General features: G+C 48.8%; 1 protein-coding gene across 1 annotated transcript in view; it reads left to right on the top strand.

The window, feature by feature from the left end:
* The first annotated feature begins 8,216 nt into the window (after positions 1-8,216).
* The window catches only part of GRIA3 (glutamate ionotropic receptor AMPA type subunit 3), a 282,660-nt gene continuing 265,053 nt past the window's right edge, over positions 8,217-25,823 (top strand). The window contains exons 1-3 of the mRNA XM_039238823.1: positions 8,217-8,244; positions 8,509-8,635; positions 9,846-10,004. Of these exons, the coding sequence (XP_039094754.1) occupies positions 8,527-8,635; positions 9,846-10,004 (268 nt within the window). The 5' untranslated portion in view covers positions 8,217-8,244; positions 8,509-8,526. The remainder of the gene's footprint in view (positions 8,245-8,508; positions 8,636-9,845; positions 10,005-25,823) is intronic.

Below are 25,823 nucleotides of genomic sequence, written 5' to 3'. Positions count from 1 at the left end.
AAAAAATGTGATGCTTTTCTTTTCCCTCAAAATATTATTACGTTCATGGGAGTGAGGCCACAAAGATTCGGCAGAATACACTTGCAGCCTACAGATTGGAACAGATATAACTTTAGCAAATCCAGCAATTCCTCTTTAAGAATTAGCCATAGTCAAGTATCTGAAAAGTCAACTGTTTCCAGTCATCTTTTCATTCCCCGAAATACTCTGAATTCACTTTTAAAGCAGGAAACACAGACTTCCCTCTATCTAAAGGAGTGTTTAAAAAAAAAAAAAGCCCCATTTCATTTTTAAATGTTTATTTATTTTTGAGAGAGAGAGAGTACAGGGGAGAGGCAGAGAGGGAGACAGAATCACAAGCAAGGTCCACACTGTCAGTACAGAGCCTGACGTGGGGGCTCAAACCCATGAACCATGAGATCTTGACCTGAGTCGAAATCAAGAGTCGCTCCACTGACTGAGCCACCCAAAATACCCTCTTCCTAAAGACTGCTAAGGTCAAACCCCACGTTGACAGATTGGGGAACAGAAAATAAAGAGGTAGAAGTGGCAAACAGACAGATAGCAAGTCTTCCTTCCATCTGGCCCTTGAAGCAACCCATAATTCACTCATTGCATCAGCTGGATGGACCAGATGGTTTAAAACCCAAACCCAAAGACTCTTGAGAGTGAAGAGGGGCCCTGGTAACAATTGTGCTGGGACAATGCACATCAGTTGAATTGTCCTGGCCAAACCAGGACATGCGGCCACCCTGGCCTGAGATCACTCACGGAAGCTCACCACTGCCAGATGGTCACTACATTAGCGAGCCCCAAATCTTAGTGGTTTGAAACAAAATCATTTCTCGTTTCTCACTCATTTGCAGGTTGGCTGTGGTTCAGCTGATCCAAACTGATCTCAACTGGGCAGCCCTGCCATAGGCTGTAATAATTGAGAGGGATCTGTTTCTCACTTCGGGTCCATGAGTCAGCTGGGCCAGCTCTACTCCACCTCCCATTCATCCTTTTTGGAACCAGAAAACTATCTGGTACATGTCCTTCTCATGACACTCACAGAGGTGAAGATGCTGAGCAGAAGAACAGCAGGAGGTTCCTTAAGACATCGGCTGGAATTGGCATGCTGTAACTTTTGCCCACGTGCCAGTGGCCAAAGCAAGTCACACTGCCAAGCCCAAAATTAAGGGACAGAGAAATATACTGCCCACAGTGAGGCCACGATAAAGGTACAAATGCAGGAAGGAGTGAATAATTGGAGCCCTTGTTCGATCTAACACGTATATGCCTCAACCGTCCCAACCTCATCACCAGCCCCCCTCCCCCCACACACACACACCTCAGAAGGGGGAGTGTCTATTTGCCTTCATACGATATGACATGATGCTGACTCAGTTCCTCACTTACAGTCACGTAAGTTTCAGAATCCAGAGTCGGTTTCTAGTTTCATAAGTACTTTGAAAACTGGACATGTTTCCAGTTGAGTATAAAAACCAATTGGCATCCAGAATTCCTCAATAAAATTCTCAAATCTGTTCCAGCATATAACCCATCCCCAACTAGCTAGGGCTGGGAGGCAGGGCCAGTTTGAGGCTGCGGGTTAATTTCCCCCAGACTTGCCTGTGCTATTTCACGGTGATACTTCCTAACCTTCCTAGAGGGGTAAAGAGAAGCATACATTAATAAAAATGTCAACAATAACATCTTTGGGAGGTAACCTGGAATAATTCATAATAAATTAGCACTTCCCATCAGAGAGATATTGCAGCTTCTAAGAATGTCATTTTGTGAGAAGAGGGACTCCCAAAGCCATGTGACTTCCATGTGCAGTTTGCAAGCCCATTCAGAGCCCACCAGGGGATAATTACTTGCTAAGATGTACCCATCCCAGCAGAATATATTTGGTATGATTCAGTTCTCTCACAGCAGGAAGGAGACTCTGGTCTAGTGGATAAAGCCCTAGAGGGATTAAAAAAACAAAACAAAACCCTCCATTCCCCAACACTTGGCTGTGTGACCTTGAACTGTTCACTAAACCTCTCTGATTCCTCAGTTTCACAGTCTATGGAGTAACACCCCAGACCTCTGATTATCCAGAGAAGAACATGAAAAAAGAGTCACTGGATCCCTATCTGAAAAGATCTGAAACCCTCTTTGCCTCTACCCCTAGGAAAAGGAGTTATTTCTATATTCGTTTCTCACCCTGGACACTCAATATAAAATTTCCTTCTTTTTTTTGGAGCAGAATTAAATATCAGGCAGATGCATCACGAACTGAATTTAGTGGGATGAGTTACTAAAGTAATAGAAGGATCTCACCATTGAGCAGCCTATCTCTAATGGACTGAAGACAACACCATTCAACAAGTTACCATGGGCCTGTGGACATTTCAAGAGTGAAATGATTACTGCTCACAATTCTCAGGGAGCAGACCTTTGGGAAGATGGGGATTTTACTGGCTATGGTGGTTGTTTCCCACCCTCCTTATCTCCCTCCCCCACTGTGTGTCAATCATGTGGCCTGGAGAGGCTTAGAGAAGAGCTGACTCTATGGATAGGGTATAATCCTATTTCCCCTTGCCATGGTGATTGGCTCAGGTCCTTCAGGTGTAAGCATGATGTTACCTGACCACAGGGTCCAATCATGAATGTTCATGTGATGCCTTTAGAACCAATGATATAAGATGTTATGCGGATGTGAAGACAAGACATGCCACAGACATTCTGCCATCATCTGGTGGGCCAAAAAAAAAAAAAAAAAAAGAGACAAAGAAAAATAAATTAGGTCTTTGATAAAATTTTTGAACTGCTGAATCTAATCAAGTCTCAACCTCTATGCTATAGTCTTACCTCTATGCTCCTTCCAGATCTGTGAGTCAATGCATCTCCCTTATTATTTATACTAGTTTTAGTGGGTTTTGTCTTATCCGAAGCATGAAGCATCCAAACTGATATAGGAACTGGGTCAAGGGCATGGTCACCAGCTCTGAGAATACCTAAAGGAGGCAACGTGAAAGTGCTTAGTCCAGAGAGAAAAAGTTGGAACGAGGTACTAAAAGGGAGTGATCAACTCCAAGTCATTGTGCCCTCAAATAGCTCCTAGAGATATCTTCAGGGCCAAAAAAAAAAAAAAAAAAAAAAGAGTTCTAAACACCTTCCCCATCTATAAAAAGAAAACCAATCTGAAAACAAATTAAGATAAACAGTTGCTTCCATGGCCATGCTCACCTGGTGTGACTGTCCCCTCCTGGAAGTTGCTCTGGATCCATTTCATTTCTGGGCATATCAAACCCAAGTTCATAAGACTTCTCCTCTGAGCTACACATAAACTCCCACCAGAAGCAGTTCCAGCTAGGCCTGTGCCTAGAATTTCAGCTCCGCGGGGCTGTGGATTTATTCAGCAACACCAAGGGTGGTATCTACATAGAGGACCTCTACAGAGGTTTCTGGAAGGGTCGTATCATAGAGAAGATTGAAGGATAAAGAAGTTAGGTGGAAGACCCAAGCTTTCTTAGATGTCACACCCAACGTGAGTCTCCAGATATGACTGGACTCTATTCTTCCCAAAGAATCCGGGAATTGGGGGTCCCTAGCTTAGTTCCTTGATGAGAATTGTAGGCTGAAGGGTGGGCAGGTTTTTCTCACCCTAAGATAATCCTGACTCATGGAATCACAAGACCATAGAACGTGAGAGCGAGAAGTCTAGAAATCACCTTGCTCTATCTTCTCTTTTTGATGGCATGGGATTGAATCTGGGATAAGGAAAGTACCTTGTTTCAGATATTTGAACACTTTCCTCCTCTGTACCTGGTGCTTACTATTTTCACAGCACTTACCGTGTTACATTGTCCTTGGCACTGAATACATGTGTTCCTTCTCTGAACTTGAAATTCATTGTCTTGCTTCCTTGTATCCCTGGTGCCTCCCAGAATCTGTCATAAAGCAGGTGGTCAAAAGTTTGTTCAAGAAATCAAAGTTTCAAGTCAAACAGTGAGGAAGTTATCTTTCTATTAGGCAAAGGATAGAGAATCTTGGTTTCATTACTTTTAAAGGGTATAGCCGTTTCCTTCCAATGAATCACAATGATTTTTGTCATTATTTTCCTTATTTACAAGGTGTCAAGTTCACGAGTATGAGGATCAATGTATAGTTAGATCTTTTCTCCAAAACCCACTGGCCGACATTTCTTGCTGCTTATCCAAGAGCCCTATCCCAAGCCTGAAACAAACAGAAGCCTCGTGAAGAGAAGTACTATTTTCACTTTCATGTTGTAAATTTTTAAAATTTCGTATTTTCCTTCTACCTCAACATCCCCACAAACCAAACCGTCTGTGAGGACTCCCACCCAGGTGACTGGGTGCAGCACTGTGACAAGGCTGGCCCCTGCCACATTGTCATTCAAATGTACCAATGAAATCACCTCCTGACTTTGTTTATATACTCCATCCAGATAAAGGCACTTGCCCCAGCGGCAATCTCTCAATCTCTAGATCAGTCTCTTTCTCTTTCTCTCTCTCTCTCTCTCTCTCTCTCTCTTTCTCTCTCTCTCTCTCCTCTCCCCATTTGCTTGGTTGAGCCCACTCATTTGGTGCTCCCCTGCTTCCCTTCATGACATACAGCGACTTTGTTTCTCTAAAACTTGTGAGTAGAATAAACTTTATTTTCCTGTGCCTCTCCTGTGTTCTCTGTTGTGACCACACCTGACGAACCATTTCATGGAAGAACACGAGTTCTCAGTAAAAACTGCAATGAATTAATTTCTTGCCAGGTAATTCTGAATCCAGCAGAGATACCTCTTAACCAGAGAGAGAGAGAGAGAGAGAGAGAGAGAGAGAGAGAGGGCGCTGGATTTGGGGCTTTGGTGGCGACTTCTGGCGGCTCTGATGCTCGCTACTACAATCTCTAGCTCCTCATTGGAAAAACAAAGATGAAGTTCAAAAAGCATCTCACTGCTTTCTTGCGTGAGGGATTGAATGCAAAAGAATTTGCATGTATTATACGGACTTTCCAACCAACAGCAATATGCCTAGTTCACCACTGTGTCCCTGCTGGCTCAGATGGGACTAATCCAATTCTTCCAACAGCTGCCACTGACAGCTAAAAGTTAAAAAGGTGGCAGCAGATGAAAGAGGAAAACAGGTAGTGGGCAGGGGAGACTGAAAACCTGAAAGTATGGGTGCCCTTTACAGTGATGACTGCACTGGGGGATTTTCAAGTGCAGAGGCATTGAGATGCCTTTCTTCCTCTCGTCTTTTGTTACGGATCCGCCCCATTACATGGCTTGCTTGCTTTCTTTTTTATGTTTTATTTATTTCAGAGAGAGAGAGAGAGTGTGTGAGCAGGGGAGGGTCAGAGAGAGAGAGGGAGATACAGAATCTGAAACAGGCTCCAGACTCTGAGCTGGCTGTCAGCACAGAGCCCAACGCGGGGCTCGAACCCACGAACTGTGAGATCATGAGAAGTCAGACGCTTAACTGACTGAGCCACTCAGGTGCCCCATTACACTTCAAGCCAAATGACAGTGAAGAAGGCTGCACATCTCTTCCTCCACCTCTTCTCTTGGCCAGCCAAGCATGGATGGGGCCCTGGGTGCTTTCAGGAGGGAAGTGAGGTGTGCAGAAAGCTACCCCCCTCCATCTGAAGTCTATTGTCTCCCCACGTGAAATCACAACTGAAACTCCTCCTTAGAGTTATTCCTCCTGGTGAAGGCATTGAAGGCTCCTATTAAAATGCAACTATGTTATCTAAAAGGAGGAACGTATAGTGCCTGGCACAGAGTAGAGGTTCTCTAAATGTCATTTTTAATATTAAATTGTCACAGCCTGCCATGAGAGCCTTAGTAAAGATTCATCTACCAGATTCTCTCCTGTCTCCTAGGGCTCTTAAGGAGCCCTAATCGGAAGAATTTGATGGAACACTGGCCAAGACTTTGAGGTTTGGGGGATGGTGGAGAAAGGGGAGGCTGACTGTATGAGGCACTCTGGGGGGAGAAAGGGCACTTTTAAAGGGTGAGAAAGGGGGAAGGGCGTTTGGAAATTAACATGTATTGATTCGCCTGTGAGTCAGGCCCTGAATTAGATCCTTTAGCATCTACTCTTTTATTTAATCCTTATTTAATCCACAACCACTTCATAGGGAAACAAATTATAATATTCCCATTTTGCAGATGAGAACACTGGAGTTCCAGATTAAGAAAGTCGCTCAAGGTCACACACTGCCTATATGTAATTGAATATAGACTTGAACCTAGACCTGTCTCCTAAGCCTATATTCTTGAGCCATGCTGTCAGTCCCCACACTTGTCAAGGGGTGGCCAACCTGGTCTCTGCCACCTCCTTTGGTCTAATGGTTCGATCAATCACTTGCAAGTTCAGTCTCCTGTCATGCCCAGGTTTCTCCCTCATTCTTAGCCATGAAGTATCCAAATGGAGATAAAAGAATCTCAGGAGTGGTAGGGTAGAAAGAGATTTTTCATTCTCAGAATGGATAGAAAGCTGGGAAGAGCCTAGAACCATGTTTCTGGTTGCCTGAGGGTTTGAAAACTTTCTTTACTCTATTTTTTAATGCTTATTTATTTCTGAGAGAGAGAATGAGCATGGGGGGGGCGGTGGAGGCAGAGAAAGAGGGAGACGGACGATTCAAAGCGGGCTCTGCACTGTCAGCACAAAACCCTATGCAGGCCTCGAACTCACCACTTGAGATCATGATCTGAATGAAAGTCAGCCGCTTAACCAACTGAGCCACCCAGGCGCCCCTGGAAAATCTCTATTCCAGGCTCCAATCTGTGTCATGCCTAATCCCAAGTCCCAGAGTGACTGGTGGACCAGTTGGGCCCCTGCCCCACGTATACCAGTTCTCTGTGCACTGGCGGGAAAGTTCGTTTTGCACATGAACAGGAGGAGGGGATATGAAAAGGAGAGTAGCTGGCATGGAGAGGAGTAACACTTGTCTCTTACGGAGTAGCTGGGGTAGGAATGAAAGACTTAGAAGAGAAGGAAGCTTCTTTTCTCCCACCACTGGAGAAAGGGGTTAAGGAGAAGAATCTAGAGCCCAAGAGGTTCATCCACAGTATCTTCTGGAGGGGACCATTCCCCAACAGGGGTCCAAGCCGACTACTGCCGGACGTGGAAGGTTCTTTCTTCCCCTTAAAGCAGGGAATAAAAGAGGAGGGGGGGGGAAGAATTGATAGCGTCTGGGGTCATCAGGCTGAGTCCCAGGCTGCTTCGTCCAGAGGGTACAGCAAGGGAGCAAAGTAGCTGGGGACAGTTTCCTCCGACCTTCACCTTCAATCCCCACTCTTACCCTAGCTCATTCCCACACCTCTCTCCTCCTTGGGCGGTGGGACTGAGCGTCCTTTTCATTAACCTTTTAGTTACCACTCTACGCACACACTTTCCTGCACCCTCCAAAGCAGTCCGCCCCACACTGCCCATCGCTGCCTTCTCCCCGCCTTAAGCCCAGCTCTGCACTTGGGCAAGGGGAGATACTGGCCTCTCAGGGCCGTGGGGGTGTGGGGGGGGGGTTGTTCACTCGCCCTCGGATCTCTGCTGTAAAAACTGAGCGGCAGGGACCAGGCATGCGCAGCATCTTTGGGCGCATTGTGATGGGAACTGCCTCTCCGAGTGTCTACAAAGACTCTGGAGTAACCACTAACCGCCCCGCAAGACCCCCCTTCTTAAAGACAGACACACAAACGCAGAGGCAATGCAGCTTTTCTTTCTTGTTTTTAAAGGGCCAGTTGCCGCTTGAAAGGCTAGTCCACGTGAAGACTAGTGTATTTCTAACGAACCCATCTCCGGTGTTGACAAACGCCGGCGCCGAGGCTTTGCAGTCCGGGGCTGCAGTTTGCAGTGGAGCTAAGCGGTGTGCGGCTTTAATTCCACGTCAGATCAACTTTGATCAATATCCCCCTACCGGCCCAATTGGAAGAGCCCAATTCACCGGCGCTGAGCCTTTTCGCTCTTTCCTTCTTTTTTCCCCTCTTTAGACCCACCATCTTCTGGGGGAAGAAAAGTCTCGGATTTTCTTTAGAATTTCTTTCTTTCTCTCTCTCTTTTGTTTCTTTGGTTTTTGTTTTGTTTTGTTTCTCGGTGTTCCGTCTTTTTTGTTTTGTTTGGTGTTTTAGGTTTTTATTCTCTCTCTCTGCCTCGCATTCTCTCTCTCGTAGTGATAGGGAGAGAGATCGCTTTGGCGAACCGAGCTTGCAGCCAATGAACCCGCCTTCCAGATTGGTGTGAAGACAGAAGTGAGGTGGGGGGCGGGGAGGGGGTGTGAGAGAGCCTGGGAGCGAGAGGGAGCAAGAAAGGGAGAGAGAGAGAGATTGAGAGAGAGAGAGAGAGAGAGAGAGAGAGAGAGAGAGAGAGAGGAGGCGGTGGAGGAGGAGGACTAGTGTGGGGTGGAAAGGAAGAGTGAGCGAGAGCAAGTTGAGGGGAGGGGGTGTAAGAGCCGGCGAATTCTTTTTCTTTTTCTATTATTATTTTGACGACTCCTGAGTTGCGCCCATGCTCTTGTCAGCTCCGTTTTAGGCGTAGCATGGCCAGGCAGAAGAAAATGGGGCAAAACGTGCTCCGGGCGGTCTTCCTTTTAGTCCTGGGGCTTTTGGGTCATTCTCACGGAGGATTCCCCAACACCATCAGCATCGGTAAGCGCGAGCAAGCAGCCGGCCGGGCCGGGCTCCCCTGCACCCGAGACCCCTGCCCCGGCGGGGCTGCCGCGGCAGCGGGTCCCGGTCCTGCGCGGCCCGGGGAAGGCACCGGGGCCGGGGACCGGGCAGGATCGGCGGGCACCTGAGCCCCTGGAGAGCCGGCGGGTGTGTGGGGAGCGGCGGGGACGGGATAGGGGTCTCCTGGGGCCGGGGGTGGGGGCGGTGGGCTGCCGCCTTCTGCGAGCCCAGCGGAGCAGGGGAGGCACGCAGGAGGCCGGGAGGCTGCAAAGGGGCGAAGAGTCGCGGCTTTTCGGCTCGCTGCCCTGGACTTTGCCATGGCGTGCGTGCCGCGGCTGCAAGTTGTCCCAGGGTGATGCCGCCTGTCTGGCCGCGCCAGGGCGCCCCGTCCCGCGTGTCCGCCTCCCGGAGACCCGTTAGCGCTGGGAGAGCCGGAAGCCCACCTCGGATCGCCGGGACCCCGGGCGGCGGCCGGGATCGGTGGCCGATGGGGTTGGAGGCTGGCTGGGGGAGGGTGGGGGTGAGAGGCAGGGAGCGGGCGGCGAAGTCACGCAGACCACGAATTCATGAATTGCCGCTGTGTCTGTCTGGAGCCCGGCTCCTGGGCGCTGGGAGAGAGTTCTCTCGGCTTCTGTCTTGTATTGACAAGTCGGGAAGTTAGAATTGTTGCCGTTACTGAGGCAGACCCCTGTATTGTCCTGGGGGATGGGGGTATGGCTATGGGGAAACAGGACGGGGCAGCGGGGGGAATGGAATTGGTTTTTTCTTCCAAATCTTTCCCGTTGCACCAGGAAAAGATGAACCAGCCTGTGGAGATGGGCGTCGGGGTGGGGGGTGGGGGGAAGTGGAGAGGATGCTACTGCCTGAGAAAAAACCAAGTGGAGCTCTTGGCTCCGTCGTCCTGCTCCATCCAAAGCAAACCCCTTCTCCCATCTCCCCCCCCCCCCCCCCCCCCCCCCCCCCCCCCCCCGCCTCTTGTTTTCCTCTTCAAGTCAGGAGGGAAGCCAGGTTTCTCTTGGCCAAAATTTGAGTTCACAAGAGTCTAGAAAGACACACAGGTTGAAGATCAATAATCACCGCACACCCCAGCACCATTGAGAGATATCGCCTGTCTGTAGTGCTCCCCAATTTCTAACCGGTCCTGGGGGGTGGGGGACACAAGCCAAATCTCCGTTCCTTTTGCTTATAGGTGGACTTTTCATGAGAAACACGGTGCAGGAGCACAGCGCTTTCCGCTTCGCCGTGCAGTTATACAACACCAACCAGAACACCACGGAGAAGCCCTTCCATTTGAATTACCACGTAGATCACTTGGATTCTTCCAATAGTTTTTCTGTGACTAATGCTTGTAAGTAGATCTGCTTTTCCTCCCTTTGGGACCTTTGGGCCGCATTTGTATTTTGCTTGTGGGACTTGGGGTCTGCGTGTGTGCTGGGGGTGGTGGTGATTGCCTCAGTAGATATTTGAGGGGCCTTAGTCCATCCAGGTTTCAGGCGACCTAAATCAACTCCATAGGACCCTGCTGAGGGACTTAAGGCAGGGCACAAAACTCCTTTGTGAATAATGTTAGATGCAAAAGTTTTAGACACCCCCCCCGCCCCCGCTGAACTGGCGTTTCCTCCCCCCCCACCCGCCCCCCTTAAGGCTGGGGGAAAAAAAGAAAGAAAAAATAGCATGGCTGTTCAGGGAAATTTCTTCAGATGGGATGAAAATAAAAAGAAACCTCTTGATTGAGTCAATTCAGGATGTACATTACTTGACTGTTAAAGCTAGAGCCTGGCTCTAGGAACAAGCTGAATTTGACAATCGTCTAATATTTAGGAGCCAAATATGAGAAATTCTGCAAACAAGTGACCTTGAGGCACAGATCAGGCTGGTTTCCCTGGCCTCTTTCTGTCGTATAATTTCACCTCTCTTACTGTGAGAGCTCTGATTGGAGATGATAAGGCAACAAACTCATTACAAGTGAGGAACGCCTGGCAAACCGAGGGGAAGGGAGAAGGCAGTGCCCGGGTTACTATTTGGGAAGCTATTCTGGCTCCTCTAGTGTCACGCACCCCCTGATTCTTAGGGACCACACAGCTCTTAGAGCAAAAGGTGGAGGGGCAGGTTTACAGCTGAAAACCTGAATATCGAAAGGGAGGAATTTTATCGACCCCAAAGCCATTTCTGAAATACCTAGCTGTGCTCTGTGACGGTCCCTCTGGAAAGGGGACATTTTGAGAGGTAAAACCATGGGACCCCAAATGACCAATAGCCTGTTGGACACAGGTTTGTTTTTTTTTTTTTCTTGAATGGAATGTTTTATCCGAAAGACTGATAGTTCTTCATCTCAGCTGATTTTACAAAGTTTTCACAACAATGGAGGTTGATGATGGCATAAATATGTTTTGCTTTTTATGGCTGGCGTAGTTTGGCATTCCGGGTTTTTAAATTTTATTTCCAGGGAGAAATGATATTTGGTTGCTTGGGTGAAACTTTGTATATAACTTCCTTCAAATTCTTCTGTCTCAAAGGATATGCGGCTTCCAAAAACTGTTGAAAGGGTCACCAAGGGCACTGGTTCCTAGGGTTTGAAGACTTGGGTCAAGGGGGTGGGGGGAGGTACTCTGGAGAAATGTGACACCAGCTTTAAGAAAATTTTAGCTGAAGGTACAGATCCTTATATGAACATGTTCTGAGATACTCTGTATTTGACATTCATTGGCTTTCCGACATTGACAAAAATAGGAACTTATTAATTCCAGCTAAGTGTGAAAGTTACAAAATGTCTGTCTATACTTTGCATCTTATTTCAGTAATCCCAGCCTGTCGCTGCAGCACTTACAACACACATCTGACTCTTAATCCTGCAACACTGTGATCTTGTCAAGAGGCTGAATCTCAAATGCAGCTTCCTAAGTATCAATTAGAACAGATTTAAAGCCAAATACATAAAACTAGCAGGATTTATTATTAATAATGAATACTATTTACTTCGACTCACTTTAGTATCTTTCCACTGATGAGGACCTGGATAAGAGCGCCAATTGACTTCTTAGGAATGATTGATTTCTAAGGTTTCTGGTCCTGCCTTTCCATGGTCAAATCACACTGACACCCACTCACCAAAGGCCATGGGAACCCTACCAGGGAGCAATAACGAAGTGATCCTTGCCATGGAAACAGCTCCGGTTTGAGAACAATCGAGGCAATCTTATTTGAGAACAAGAAGTCATTCCTATCAGGGTTGAGTTGCCTTAATGCCTTAACCTCCCAGGCAATAAAGGAACGGTTGTGGGATAGGAAAAGAAACTGATGGACCCCCCCATACCCTCCCCAATCCACAGCACTTCTGTTTATAAGCTTACAAGGCTACGTTATGTGGGATAATGGGTGTGGTTCACTGGACAGCAAGAAAGACCAAATAAAAACGTGACCTTGCTCTTAGGTAGGCCAAATACACATATATGCACACAAGGACACACACACACACACACACACACACACACACAGGAGAAATATCCAGAACTCAGTGATATGTACCCAGCTGCCTGTTGCACTCTCAGACTTTACAGCTCAGAAGACAGAGGAGGAAAGCTACCATCTTCTCTGGTCTCGGAAACAGTTCCTCTCTGAATCTCACAATCACTGAATGGGGGCCAGATTCAAAGCTGTCTCCGGCAGCTGCGGCCTAGAAGCTTAGCATGAGAAAGAGGACTAGTCCAGCCAGAGGCAGAGAGTCTCTGAGGGCAGAAAACCAGCATTTCAAGGGGCCCTGGACTCCCTGGAGGTGTATCTCATTCCCCTGCCCTGGCCTGTGGCCTTAATTGTTCTTTTTCTCATGGAAATAGAGAATCCTGGCCTAACAATACTAGATCAGTACTGAGCCCTGGCAGGTGACCCCAGGCTCCTGTCTACCAGCTGACAGAAGTGTTGTGCAGGAGAGAGATGCCTAGGTCTTTCGTCCCGCCCCTTCCTGGAGACCGAGGAAGAATTCTAGTGAACAGTCCCTGGTGAGTCCAGATCGGGTCAGTCACCTCCCCTATCTGGTTCACTCTGGAACAGGATGGCAAAAATTAAAGGAACTTGCCCCTGTTCCCGGTCAGCATTCCTAGTTTCGGCCTATCCTAGCACTAGAATTGCCTGCTGCCCCATGATATTCCCTTCCTCCCCAATCCTTGCTGGAGGGGGAGACACACCGCCCAGGGCGGAGGTCTCCAGGTAAACACACACTGAGAGAATAAACAAAGGGGAGGGCCTTCTGGATGTGTCCCTGCTCTCAGCTTTCCCTCCGCACCCCCTCCCCCAATGTTTCCAGAAGCCTTCTTTGCAATGAATCCCAGGCATCACTTATTTAAAGACTATTCTTCACCAGTAACCTTTTTTTTTTTTTGGCACAACCCCCAAGAGGTTTACTTAAGACAGACTCCAACTTCGCTCTGTGTCTTAAGAGGCCAATAAAAGCCTCTTTGGCTTTGCAGGGTGGTTCATTGGGGATCTCAGTTCAGAGGTGAATTGAAGTTTATGGAAGACCTCCTCTGATTTGGAGCGCCTGTTCCCCTTTCAGAGGAATTCATGGAGTTTGAAGTCTTATGCTTCAGTTTAGCTAGATGACCCCAGAGAGAGGGATGGTGTGAATATCATGATTTGAGGATGCGTGCATTCATACGCACGCACAGGGGCACCCTTACACCCAGTCGGCATATGTGAAAAGAGATGTGCACACGTGTTGTAAGTTACGTGCCTGTTCTTTAAAACCCAAACTTGATCGTTCTAGGGCTTTGCGGGATGGGGTCATACCAAGGGAGGGCCAGGTCTCATTTGCGTGGCTTTGCCGCCCCGGCTCCCCGGGAACCGCCTCCGATTCCCTTGAAGTCCCCTCCTGTGTCTTGCTGCTGTGCACTTGTGGTGCACTCCACACGACATCGCCCCAGCCTCTGCAGTGTCAGCTCATTAGCACACAGATCTCATATTCCCTCTCCGCACTGTCATTGCAAAAATTGCTGTTGTACACCTTTACAGCCAACAAATGTGCTCGTGGATTACGCACTGTTTGCAAGAAGCAAGGAAAAGGCAAATGTAACCTTAAAGGTTATTCACCACGGAATTGTGCTCTAAACGCATTGGCTTAAATAAAAATCTGTTGATGGAGGTGCAATAGTGATCGTGGGACTTAGGAGCGCAAGCTCTAATGGAGCCCCAGGCAGAATCCCTTTGGCTGCCTAAATCTAACTCATCAGCTGCAAATTTTTATGCCATTAATTTTTCCTCCCCGAGCCCAGTGAAATATACCTGCTGAGACTACGCTCCTTTCATAACTGAGCGCATTTCGCTACCAAGTGTACTTAGCTGAGACAGGTTTCCGTCTCTTTGCCCACAGAGTCACAATCTAATTATCTAATTCTTCTTCTTTTTTTTTTAATGTTTTTATTTATATCTAGGAGAGAGAGAGAGAGAGACAGCGTGAGCAGGGGAGGGTCAGAGAGAGAGGGAGTCACAGACCGAAACAGGCTCCAGGCTCTGAGCTGGCAGTCAGCACAGAGCCCGACGCGGGGCCTGAACCCACGAACCGCGAGATCATGACCTAAGCGAAAGTCGGACGCTTAACCGACTAAGCCACCCAGGCGCCCCTAATTATCTAATTATTCTAATTGCCAGGATCCATTTAACTGTTTAGGTCCGTTTGGGAAGGCAGCGTCTCCCCTGATCTCATTCTCTGCTCTTCGGTGGGTTTTGTTTTGCTTTCTTGTTGGCCTTTTTCACGTAACCTCTGGAAGCAGGATGAAGAGCTCCTCCAGTCTTCAAACAGATCTTCATTATACTAACCGATGTCGGCCGCTCCAGGCCCTCCTCCCACCCCCGGGGCCCCCCATCTTTGTGCCTTTGCTGCATGCTGTCCCTGTCCTCTCTCTGCTGGCCAGTCTTCAGGAAGCTCACTGGCTTAGCTCACTTCTCCGCCCCTCTGGCCAGCTGGCTTAGCCCACTGAAGCACGGAGAGGTCGCCTCCGTGGTGCCAGCCAAAGACTTAAGTCACCTTCTCACAAGGTTTATTATGGGCTTTTTTTTTAAATCTCTGTTTTATGTGGAGAGGAGGGAGGGAGGTGATGCCGTTCATTTGGGCCATAAAAATAGATGGCAATCAGCAGGCTGGCTGTAAAGGTGAGCCTCCAGCGAAGTGTACCACCTCCCCTTGAATTCTGGCAGTTTCCTGTTGATCTACTAAGTGGGGGCGGGGGGGGACGGACAAGAAGGGTTTGAGAGGAAAGAACAAAGAAAACTATTGTTCTCTCTCTCCCCTCACAGCCAAAGGAGCTGCAGTTTTTCTTCCTCGGAGCAACTAACTTTTTTCCTTAAAATGAAAACTAGTTTTCTGCATCCCCCACTTCGGCCTCTGTCCGAGGTTTCTTTATCTGCATTTTCACCCCCAACTCCCCAAGACTGAATGAACATAGTGAGGAGCTGGTTGAGATCTTTATTCTATGTTTTTGGCTCCTGATGTATTGGCAGAGGTGATTGGCTGCTTTTATTTTAACAGACTGGAAAATAAATGAAGCCGCTGAGGCGTTGCTATTAGTCTTCCTTGGTGGATAAGAGATTTGCCATTTTTATACGGTGGGTTAAAGGATTAAAAGACAGCACCGATTTTCAGAGAGGGCCAGACTTTTAGAAGATAGAATTTGTAACTTTGGGGGAGGGCATAAACATGCTTGTCCAGATGATTTAGCTTTGAACGTCTAAGACTGAGACTACAGATCTATTTGAGGGGCCTTTCACACAACTTACTGTCTTCTCTGAGGGCCGGGAATATATCTGCATACTTCTACCTGGTCCGCTACAGTAAATCACGTGTTGACTGCCCCCCTGGCTTTGGGACTTCGGGCCTGACTAGACAAAATGGCCACAGGAGGTGCAGTTAAAACCCTGTGTGAGGGCCCTGGGTGTTCTTCTGGGAGAGCGTAGGAGTTGTGCAGACGCAAAAGGAACTCCCTGCTCGGGAAATGTCTGGGCTCCAGACGTAGAGCTACAAATAGCCTCAGCCTGCGTGTGGGATGAGCCTTGAGGGAGGGCAGCACCCTCCCCCCGAAAAGGGGTCCGTACTTGGCCCGAGGTGAACACGAGACCGAGTTCGTCCTGTCTCACACTTCTGCCTCTTGTCTTACCATCACTTCCCTGTCCTGCTCCGCAGCCACCCCCCACGCCGTGTTGCCGGTCCCTGGGTGGGCCCTGATTCTGGTATCCCATTCCCAGTAAACTTACCTGGGGACCGTTCTCCGCTCTACACTTTCCCAGACCCGACGCTCCTTCTCTGTCAGAACATCTCTGTTCTTGATCCATCTTCTCGAGGGCCTGCACTCTAGGGGTCACAGCACTGTATCTAATACAGGAATCCAGCTGAACGTGGCCGATGAAGGCTTAGGATACTTAACGGGGGAATAGTGGAGACTCTGGGAGCCACAATGCCTCAGTTTCAGGGAGCAAGAGCTACTCACACGGGTCTGTTTCCAGACATGATGCACAGAGTGGCTGTTCACTCTACCCAGAGCAGAGATCAGCTGGCCCTGGCCATGGAAGGCCCCTGCAGACCAAAGTGAAAAGTTCTTTGCACATAGTAGGTTCGGTGTAAGTACACCCACGGCACAGGGCAGGTGCAGCTCCGCGTGTTGAACTTGGCCTTGGTGGCAATTTGGGGAGCAGCCACCGTTCCTAGGGATTCATTTTATTAAGGAGCTAAATATACAAAATATGGCCCTTTTAATGTCAACCGTACCTCAAGTCGTCTAAAACAGTACATGTACTACCAAAAGAAAAAAAAAAAAAAAAAAGAGGCTGTTGTAGAACCTGAGGGCGCCTGTGTGGGCACACTGCCAGGAGATGTGGCCGCATGGATCGGAGGTCACAGGAGGGGAGGGAGGTGGTGAGGAGGCCGAAAAGTCTCGTCCTGCGAGTCTCCTTTCCCTGGGGCGGCCTGTGGAATGCCGGGATTACAAAGCGGCATCGCCCTCGCCCTCGGCATCGCCCTCACAGACTGTCACAGACTAGACGTGGTAGCTCTGGAGGGAGGAGGTGAGGAAACGCCCCTGGTAATGACCCCTTAACCTTGTGAGACACGACTGCGTCTGGAACGGCGCGTGTCCACCTTTCATGTGCGCCCCAGTCACCTGGGAATCTTGTTAAAATGAAGGTCCCGATTCAGCGGGTCCCCGGTAGGGTTCAAGAATACGCATTTCCAGCAGACTCCGAGGGAATGCCAATGCTGCTGGTACTCAACGCACTCGGAGTCTGAAGAGTCCAGAACAGGGAGACTGGGATTACCCAAGAAAAAGGCTCTCGCAGACAAGCTCTTACACAGATCTGTACCTCTTGGCCTTCCAAAGAAGGTTCCGTAAGAGACGCATGTGGCCCATTCTGGCTCCAGGATGTCCCTGTCGTACTCCCCACAATCCTGTGTCCGTTTCAGCCATGTCTGTAGGTGGCATGATTCGATGTCTGATGAGAGCATCTACTTAGAGTTACTTTTTGTCGGGATCTGGAAGAGACTGGAAGGCAGGCTGAAAGAGGAGGCCGCTCATGAGCCAGGATGACAGAGTCTTGGCTCCTTGCCACACCCCAAAGTGTCCCTTTTAGAAACAGCCTGCCCGAGAGAGTTAAGGCTGGCATGCCGTTACAGCTGCCTTTCCACTTTGCTTCTCTGGGTCAAGGCCTGCCAGAAGGAGGTAGGCAGCATCTGCGCTTCGGCTGTCTGGCTTCCCTTAAACAGGGTGAGAATCAAGAAGCACAACACAACTCGAATTGTGCCTGGTTCCCTAACAACTTGAAACACTGACTTCATTTCCGAGGCTGGGGCCAAGATCACATGGTGAGGTAGAGGGGAGGAAAGGGAAGTGATGTCACTTTCGAACACATCTGAGCTGAGGGCTGTTCCAGGGAAGCCTTAGGAATCTTACCCGGTGTCATTTGAAGACTGCCAAATGGCATCCTTTTACCCCAAATTCTGCCCCTCTACAGCAGTCTGCCATTAGTCTGAAGTCCCACAAATTCGTTTATTTGCTTGACCGCCCTTAACGTCTGTGCTAAAATGGAAGCGTGCTATCTGAAAGTGAGCAAGTTAAATCCTTATCAGCCGTTAGTATTTCAACTAGAGTTCTTTGATCAGGTTGCCACCCGTTATTACCTTGCAGGGTCTTAGAGGAGGTTTTCCAAGGCAGGTAAGTGACCCCAAACAAGGCACCTGCCCAAGGAAGCGGGGCATCAAATGGATGGTAGGCATTCAGGGGGCGCTGAGACACTCTTGAAGACGAGGAAGAGCCCCTCCAATACATTTCACCTATTTTGCAACATTTGACTTTCTCCATGGATACATTCTGGTAGTTTATTCTCGGAGATTGTTTAGTTGCCTTCGACCCTTCGAGTTGCACCCTTTTGATAGTGACGGGTCTGTCATCTCTTCCACGCATGGTCGTTTGCCGCAACAGACAGTCTCAGCCTGTAGATCCCCCACAATTACCGTGGGATATTTTCGGAAGTAAAACCAGTTTGTGATGAGGGGTGAGGAGGATTTCTAAAACCCTTTTAAAAATGTTGCAATCAAAAATAGTCCCCTTTCCATTATGCGTGATTGGCTGGGCTACCTTGCCAATTTCTCATTGCAGCGGGGGCCTCATTCTTGCAGCTGCCCGGAAAGCGATCAGGCTACCAGCAAGGCAAGAGACAGGAAGGGATCAGGACCCAGTTTGCAGAGGAGTAACTGTGCCAATGTGGGTATGGGTCTCTGAGTGGGTGAACCCCGTGATACGTGTAAGGTAGGAAGGCTGCCGACACCCCCAGGAAGCCAGAACCTGTTACAGACTCCAAAAGAGTCTTCTATTTCACTATTTCCAAAGCTACTTGTTGGTTAGCTTAACACCGCGTGTCTTGAGTTGGACCCCTTGCATCAGAATCACCAGAGATGCTTTTTAAGCATACGGTCTCCTGGGTTACATTCTAGAAGTTTTAAATCAGAAAATAGGAGGATAGGCCTTCAAACAAACAAACAGACAAACAAACAGACATGCTCTATGGGTGATTCTAATGGACACTCAGTTTGGGAGTCACTGGTTAAATTGGCCCTGGTAGTGTACACAGAGACCTCTGGATTCAGGTAGCACATTTGCTGAACACCCACTAAGCACCAGGCGCTTACCAGGCGCTTTCACATCCATTACTTCTGTGAGTAAGTGAAGGGCTGTCGGCCCGCGTAGGCATTCGCGAGAGGCTCTCGGGTTTGGAAATCCAAGACTTGAAAGGAGCCCAATTAGCCTCAAGTCACAGCCTCTGAGGTAAACAAAGCAAAACTGCTCTTTGCAATGGTGGGTAGAGACAGGCAATGATTTTCTTCTTGACAATGCTTCTTCTCTTCTTTGCTTCTTAGCTAGTGATTGGTCCTTAGCCATGCCATAAACTAAATGCTATGGCCAATGCCAGCCCATTTGTTCCAAAACAGATGTACTGCAGTTTATATGTTATTCATTGTGCCATCCTTGCTATCAACAAATTCAAAACCAGGGCTATTATTATACCACTAATCATAACTATCATTCTTTGAACCCATACCGTGTAGACGACATGGCATTAAGCCTTCTACCTGCCAGACCTCATGGAACCATCACGACATTGCTAGAAAAGAGATAGTCTCACCTTCATTCTAGAAAAGAGGAATCAGAGATGGTTCACAATCTGCATGAGCAACTCACTCCAGGTCACACAGCTGGCTAATTCGTGAAGCCGGGTTTCTAGCCGAGATATTTCTGCCTCTTGAGCCTGGACTCCATTTCCGCTGGGGTGGAGACCTCAAATGATTACAGGGACCGTGTGGGTTGCACAGAGGTGTCAGTTGGGCCGGCTGTGGCGTGGTGGGACCTGTGGCAATCTGGAGAGGCCACGTCCCTGCCCGGAGACACTCATTTCCAGTTGTTTAAAAAACTGCGGGACCAACAAAACTGAGGGAAATGTGAATCTCTGCCCCTGCACTACACTACCCCCCTTCCTCTAGCCCCCACGTTACTCGTTGAGGGAAGTTCTATGAACTCATAGTTAAAAGTTACTGAGGAAACCAGGGGTGCCTGGGTGGCTCAGTTGGTTAAGCGTCTGACATCAGCTCAGGTCATGATCTCAGTTCGTGAGTTCAAGTCCCGCGTCAGCTCAGAGCCTCCTTCGGATTCTGTGTCTCCCTCTCTCCCTGCCCCTCCCCCGCTCACTCGGTCTCTCTCAAAAGTAAATAAAACAAAACACGAAAAATGTAAAAGAAAGTAGTGAGAACACCAAAAAAATCTCTTCCTCTCTCCTTTGTGCACATACTTATGGTCCTGTGTGCATATACTGTGTATCCAGCGGCCTTTCATGGCTCACCAACCTTGACCAACTTCCTCCAGGCAAATGCTGAGGCCTTGCAGCAAGAGCAGAAAGCTAGCACGGGGTCATTGACAAGTGCTCCGCAGACCAGAAGAGGTACTGCTAGGGGCTGCCACAGGGGAAGTGGCTTAGATTTTGCAAATGCAAATCCCAGGTCCGCAAATGGGAGGTCACCGGGTCAACCGAGGCTCTGCCAACATTCACCCCGCATAGGAGCCTCCCATACACCCCAAGACAGAGTCTTACTACCTTTAGACCTGGGTCCAAAATAGAGACCTTTAGTCCATTGCGTGGACCTGGAAACTGACCTAAGCCAATCTGGTCACTCAAATCATTAGGTAGGTTTTGTCGGATATCGGTAGCTTGGCATAGTTCGAGCGAGGGCCGTCGGTCTTCTCCCCATAACCTCACTATCAGATGTAAAAGTAAGCCTCAGACAAAATTCTGTTGCTCATTAAAATAATAGCAGGCAGGCATAAAAATAATTGGACAGCCTGTTCTGTAGGCTCGGTCAAGTCCAGCTGTTTCTCCTTTTAGGTGCTCCAACAGCACCTTGCATGGAGGTTCACCTGGGGCAGACAAACAACATTCTAGTGCTAGGTTGCGGGTAACCAAGAATGTTCACTAGTGGCTTCCCACAGGACTATTTGTGAATCAAGCCCAGGGTACCATTTGTAAGGGATAACACTACAGAGCTTATTAGATTCTTGTATCTTCTTTCTGCTAGTTTGGGAACATCATTGCCATATTTCTAGCCGATCAACATATACTGGACACCACTGAGGTCACCAGTGAGAAATTCAAGGTTCATTTTAAAAACCTCTGGTGTTCATTAGAGATAAAGATACCCGAAGTGCTGGTAGAGTAACTTTTTGATTGGAATTTTATTTAGTTTTATTGTTAACTTTTTTTGTTGAACATTTGTTCATTTTTGACAGAGAGAGACAGAGTGTGAGTGGCGGAGAGGCAGAGAGAGACAGAGGGAGACACAGAATCTGAAGCAGGCTCCAGGCTCTGAGCTGTCAGCACAGAGCCCGACGCGGGGCTCGAAGTCATGAACCGTGAGATCATGACCTGAGTCGAAGTCGGAGATTTAACCGACTGAGCCACCCAGGTGCCCCTTGATTGGAATTTTAAAACGCTAGATAACCACGCCTGCACTGTGTATTTCCCTGTAAGAGTGACTGACCCCCTTAAGGGTGTAGATTCAGACTAAATAGACCACATCTACACCGCACAACTGACGTCGAAGTCTTACAGATTAAATTACAGAAAATCTAGCATCTGAGATACCATATTTCTTACGGCCTTGGAAAGGAGTATACGCTGCAGGGGTTTTCGCGGTGTAGTGAAATGAACAATGGAGCAGGATTAGGAGATCTGGCTGGATGGCCTCGGACAAGGCACTCCGCTCTCTGGTTGTGGTTTTTATCATCGGTAAAGTGGGGACGTTCTTCTGGGTGATCTCTAACGAGGCTTCAATTTTTGACATCCTATGATTCAGTCTTATCCAATACCTACCACCTCCTCTTCTAGTCAGTCTCACTGACATTTCTTCCCTAGGAAAGATCATCCCAAATGAAGCCCCTCAAATTCTTCGTCTACGTCTAGAAATTTCTCTTTATATTGATCTATTGTCTGGCTTTACAAGACTATGATAAAACTTTTTTTTTTTAAGGTTTTTTTTTTTTTAATTTATTTCTAGAGAGAGAGAGTGAGCAGGGGAGGGTCAGAGAGAGAGGGAGTCACAGACTGAAACAGGCTCCAGGCTCTGAGCTGGCAGTCAGCACAGAGCCCGACGCGGGGCTCGAACCCACGAACCGTGAGATCATGACCTAAGCGAAAGTCGGACGCTTAACCGACTAAGCCACCCAGGCGCCCCAAGACTATGATAAAACTATTAAATCTTTGAACTGAAACCGATGGAATGGAAACCAGTGCTTCCAGTCAGTGGTGGCTTCTGCTTGCCATCTCTCCCCCTTTCCACTTACTAGCTGTGAGACCTTGGGGCAAGTTTACTTAACTCCATTGTGCCTCAGATTGCCCAGTTATAAAACGGAGGTAATAATAGTCTTCACCTCATAGGGTTGTGAAGAGTTTCGAAAGGAGACAATTTGCAAATCTGCATAAAGCGCTTCGAATGGTGCCTGGCACATCCTGGGCTATTGTTATTATCAACATAATCATGACTTTAAAATCCTTTGAGCTTTTTGTCCTGAAAACAGAAACCCCTTATGGCCTCATGTCCCTTGAGGGATCAGATTTCCTTCCCAGTCTGAGTCTTTCTATAGTCCTCGGCTCTTCCCAGAACCCCAAATTATGCTTTCCTTCCATGAAGCCCATCACAGTGCCCCTTCAGATCACCAGCCCCCCGCACCCCCACGACGCTGCGTCCCTCAGCCATGCATCCATGCTCGCCCGGCCGGCGTGCCTCTGGGAGCGACAGCTACTCAGATACTCTGTGGCCAAAGAACTCAGAGATGCATTTTTCCGCATAATCTAAGGACTATAGTCCAAGGTATTCTTTGCTTCTAAGTCCGTCTACTTCCAATCACAGAGATGAGTCATCCTTTCTGCTCTTTTGTGACAACGCATTGTGCGAACAGTACGCAGGGAGTCCCCCTGACTTCCCAAAGGCCCACGAGGCACCCGCGAGTCCCTCAGAAGAAAACCTGTGGGCCACACTCCCGGGGGACTGGCCCTTCAGGCAGGACTTGAGCTTCTCTTAGACACGGGGCTGCCCCCCCCCCCCAGGGATGCGAGGAAAAGCAGCAAGGGAGTGCTCAGGGCAGCAAGGGAGTGCTCAGGGCCTTCCGGGGCGGGGGGGGGGGGGAGCCCCTTCCTACCCTTGGGCGCTGTTGGCCCACCATTGAGTGAGATTTCCCCGTGGGTCCCAGAGACAAGACCCCAGGAACTGAGGAGAGGGGCTGCCCCTACTGCCCTTTCTTTCCTACAGCAGGCGGCGCCCTGGCACACACGCATCCTATTCCGCCTCCCATCGCCCTTCCTACTTCCTGGTGACACTTAGCATTCGCCAATCCTTTTAGTCTAATCCTTTCAGTCTCTTGCCATCCAGATGGCGAGAGCTCAACGGTGACCCACATCTGGCACATCTCGGAGTCTAGTCAGCCCCTTGAGTAGAGATCACTCCAGGCTCTCTGCGCCCACTTGGTGCAAGTGGTGTCCTTTGACCTCCCAGTTCCTGTGGATCCCCACTCTTACTGTCCCCAGTTCTTCCCTCTGCTGCCTGTAGATGTGTAAACCATGAGGAGTAAAACACCAGGGAGGGAAGCTGAGCCGGCCCCCGGGTAAGGAGGCCCGGGGCCGCCAGGCTGGTCCCACACGCACTGCCGGCCCTCGGGTCTTGCCTAACTCTCTCGAGCAAGGCGTTGCTGGTTCTTCTGCTTCGTTTGGGAGCGACCAGAGGACAAGGAATGCCTCCCAGCTGAACTGCCTGCATTCGCGTATCGGCTCGGCCTCTTAGTAGTTACACGACCTTGGCGAAAGTACTTCACCTCCTTGTACCTCCCCTTCCTCATCTGTGGAATGAAGATGAATATAATAGTAACTGCCTTGCAAAGTTATTGGGAAGCTTAACTGAGATCATCCATGTGAAATAGTTAATGTGATGCCCGGCATCCAGTAAGTGCTCAGTACCTGATAGCTGTTGTTCACACGGAGTCCTGAGGCGGCGGGTAAGTGGGGAAAAGGAATAGAATTAGTCAGAACCAAACTGTGGAAGAGCCTTTTCCCGTCTGCGCGCGCCCCCCCCCCCCCCCGCCAAGCCCTCCATTCTAGCTTGTGCCATCTGTGGGGTCTGGAGCTGGAAGCAGGCACAGGGATTTGCTCTGGGGCAAAGCAGAGGAGGAGGAGTTGACCCGATGGCCCCCAAAGCCAGCGCATACATACCGCTAGGTGCCATCGCGCCACCATTGCGGGGAATCATCTAGAAGGACATGACCGTTCCGAAGTTTTGGTTTTTTTTTTTATCTGAACCAGATATGCTTGGGAAAAAGCAGCACGGACAGTAATATGGTAACCTTGGCGCTTGCTGGCTCCAAGGAAAGAACTACCTTTTGCCAAACGTAAAGTCTCTTTTAGCATGTTGAGAGTGGGAGAGTGGGAGAGTGGAAACGCGGGTCCCGGAATCTCCACTTAGACAAGGAGGAATGTGGTGCCAGTTGAGCTCTCCCAGCTGTGATTTTTCCGAGTCCTTTTAAGAAAGGGTGACATGTGGACGGAAGTTTGGAGCATATCAGTTTGAGAAGCTGGATTTTCTTCTTTTGATGTTGCTTGCCTAAGTCAGACCAAAAATAGCAGAGGAAGGAGATATGGAAACGGTTAAAAGAGAAATGTTGCTAATGGGATTTTCCAGCCTCTCAGCCTCCATGCTCTCCAGAGCAAAGGTTAACTAGCTGATTCCACAAGCACCAACTCGCTAGAAAGGACCCCGCTGAGGACCACAAGGCACCGCAGTCCTCTTCCTGCGCTCTCTTCCTTTGTAATCTGAGGCTGATCTACCAGCATGGTGTCTCCAGCAGGCCCGAATCTGGGTGATGACCAAAAGCAATTTTTTCCCTTTGTACCTCAGGGTGCCCTTACCCTGCCTGCATCACCTCCCCTTCTCATTTCCTCTTCAAGCCGACTAAGTGCTATGTGGCCTCGAGGCAGCACTGATCTTTTTTTCCGTCTCAGATGAGGAAACTGAGGAACAGAGAGGCTAAGTGACTTCCCCAAGGTCACACAGCTCGTGGAGGGCTGAGCTGAGACTATAGTGTAGGTCTTCTGACTCTGGCACTTCTCTGCGTTGTCTTCCCAACATAATCCCTTTTCTTTTGAACTTCCACTGCCACGCAATGATGTTATATATGAAAATAATGACAGCCCTGTCTTTTTAAAATAGGTGGCAGAGAGGAAGGATAAATCCACGGCAAGTGAATTAGAAATGCAGGAAAGCATGAGTTTCGGGGGTCATGCTCCATGGGATCTTCTATTTAGTGCCTCCAGTGTTCACCTGTCATTTTACCACCCTCTGATTTATAGTCAGGAATGAGCAAAATGAAGTCTGGAAGTCCCATTGTAGATCGCAGGCTGTTGGGGATAGATCAGGCAGTTTTAGTCCACCCAACTCATTTTGTGGATGAGGAATAAAAGGCCAAGAAAGGAGAAGAGGTTTGCCAAAGGTGATGCATGGCAGCTCCCTAGTGGTCGAAGCAAGATAAGGGTCTACACTGCCAGGTTCCCAGAGTGGGGTCCTTGCCACCATGTTTTGCAACCTTACTGGCAGGGGGTTGTACTAAAAACCACCATGAAGTTTCATGATGTTACCCTTGGCTGGTGTCTTTCTTTTTTCTCTAATCGTTTTATGTAAACAAGTCATATTACCCCAACTAGATTTAAAAAAATTTTTTTTTGGTTTTATTTATTTTTGAGAGACAGAGGGAAACAGAGGGCGAGCAGGGGAGGGGCAGAGAGAGAGGGACACAGAATCCGAAGCAGGCTCCAGGCTCTGAGCTGTCAGCACAGAGCCCGACGTGGGGCTCAAACTCACAAACTGAGAGATCATGACCTGAGTCCAAGTCAAACGCTTAACCGATGGAGCCACCCAGGTGCCCCACCCCAGCTAGATTTTTTTTTTTTAATGTTTTATTTATTTCTAAGAGAGAGAGAGACAGCGTGAGCAGGGGAGGGTCAGAGAGAGAGGGAGTCACAGACTCTGAAACAGGCTCCAGGCTCTGAGCTGGCAGTCAGCACAGAGCCCGACGCGGGGCGCGAACCCACGAACCGCGAGATCATG

The sequence above is a fragment of the Hyaena hyaena genome, unplaced genomic scaffold, assembly GCF_003009895.1.
Source record: "Hyaena hyaena isolate Hyena2069 unplaced genomic scaffold, ASM300989v1 scaffold_147, whole genome shotgun sequence".
In the NCBI taxonomy this organism is placed as follows: domain Eukaryota; kingdom Metazoa; phylum Chordata; class Mammalia; order Carnivora; family Hyaenidae; genus Hyaena; species Hyaena hyaena.
Note: the sequence above shows the minus strand (reverse complement) of the source record. Positions and strands in the feature narration are given on the sequence as shown.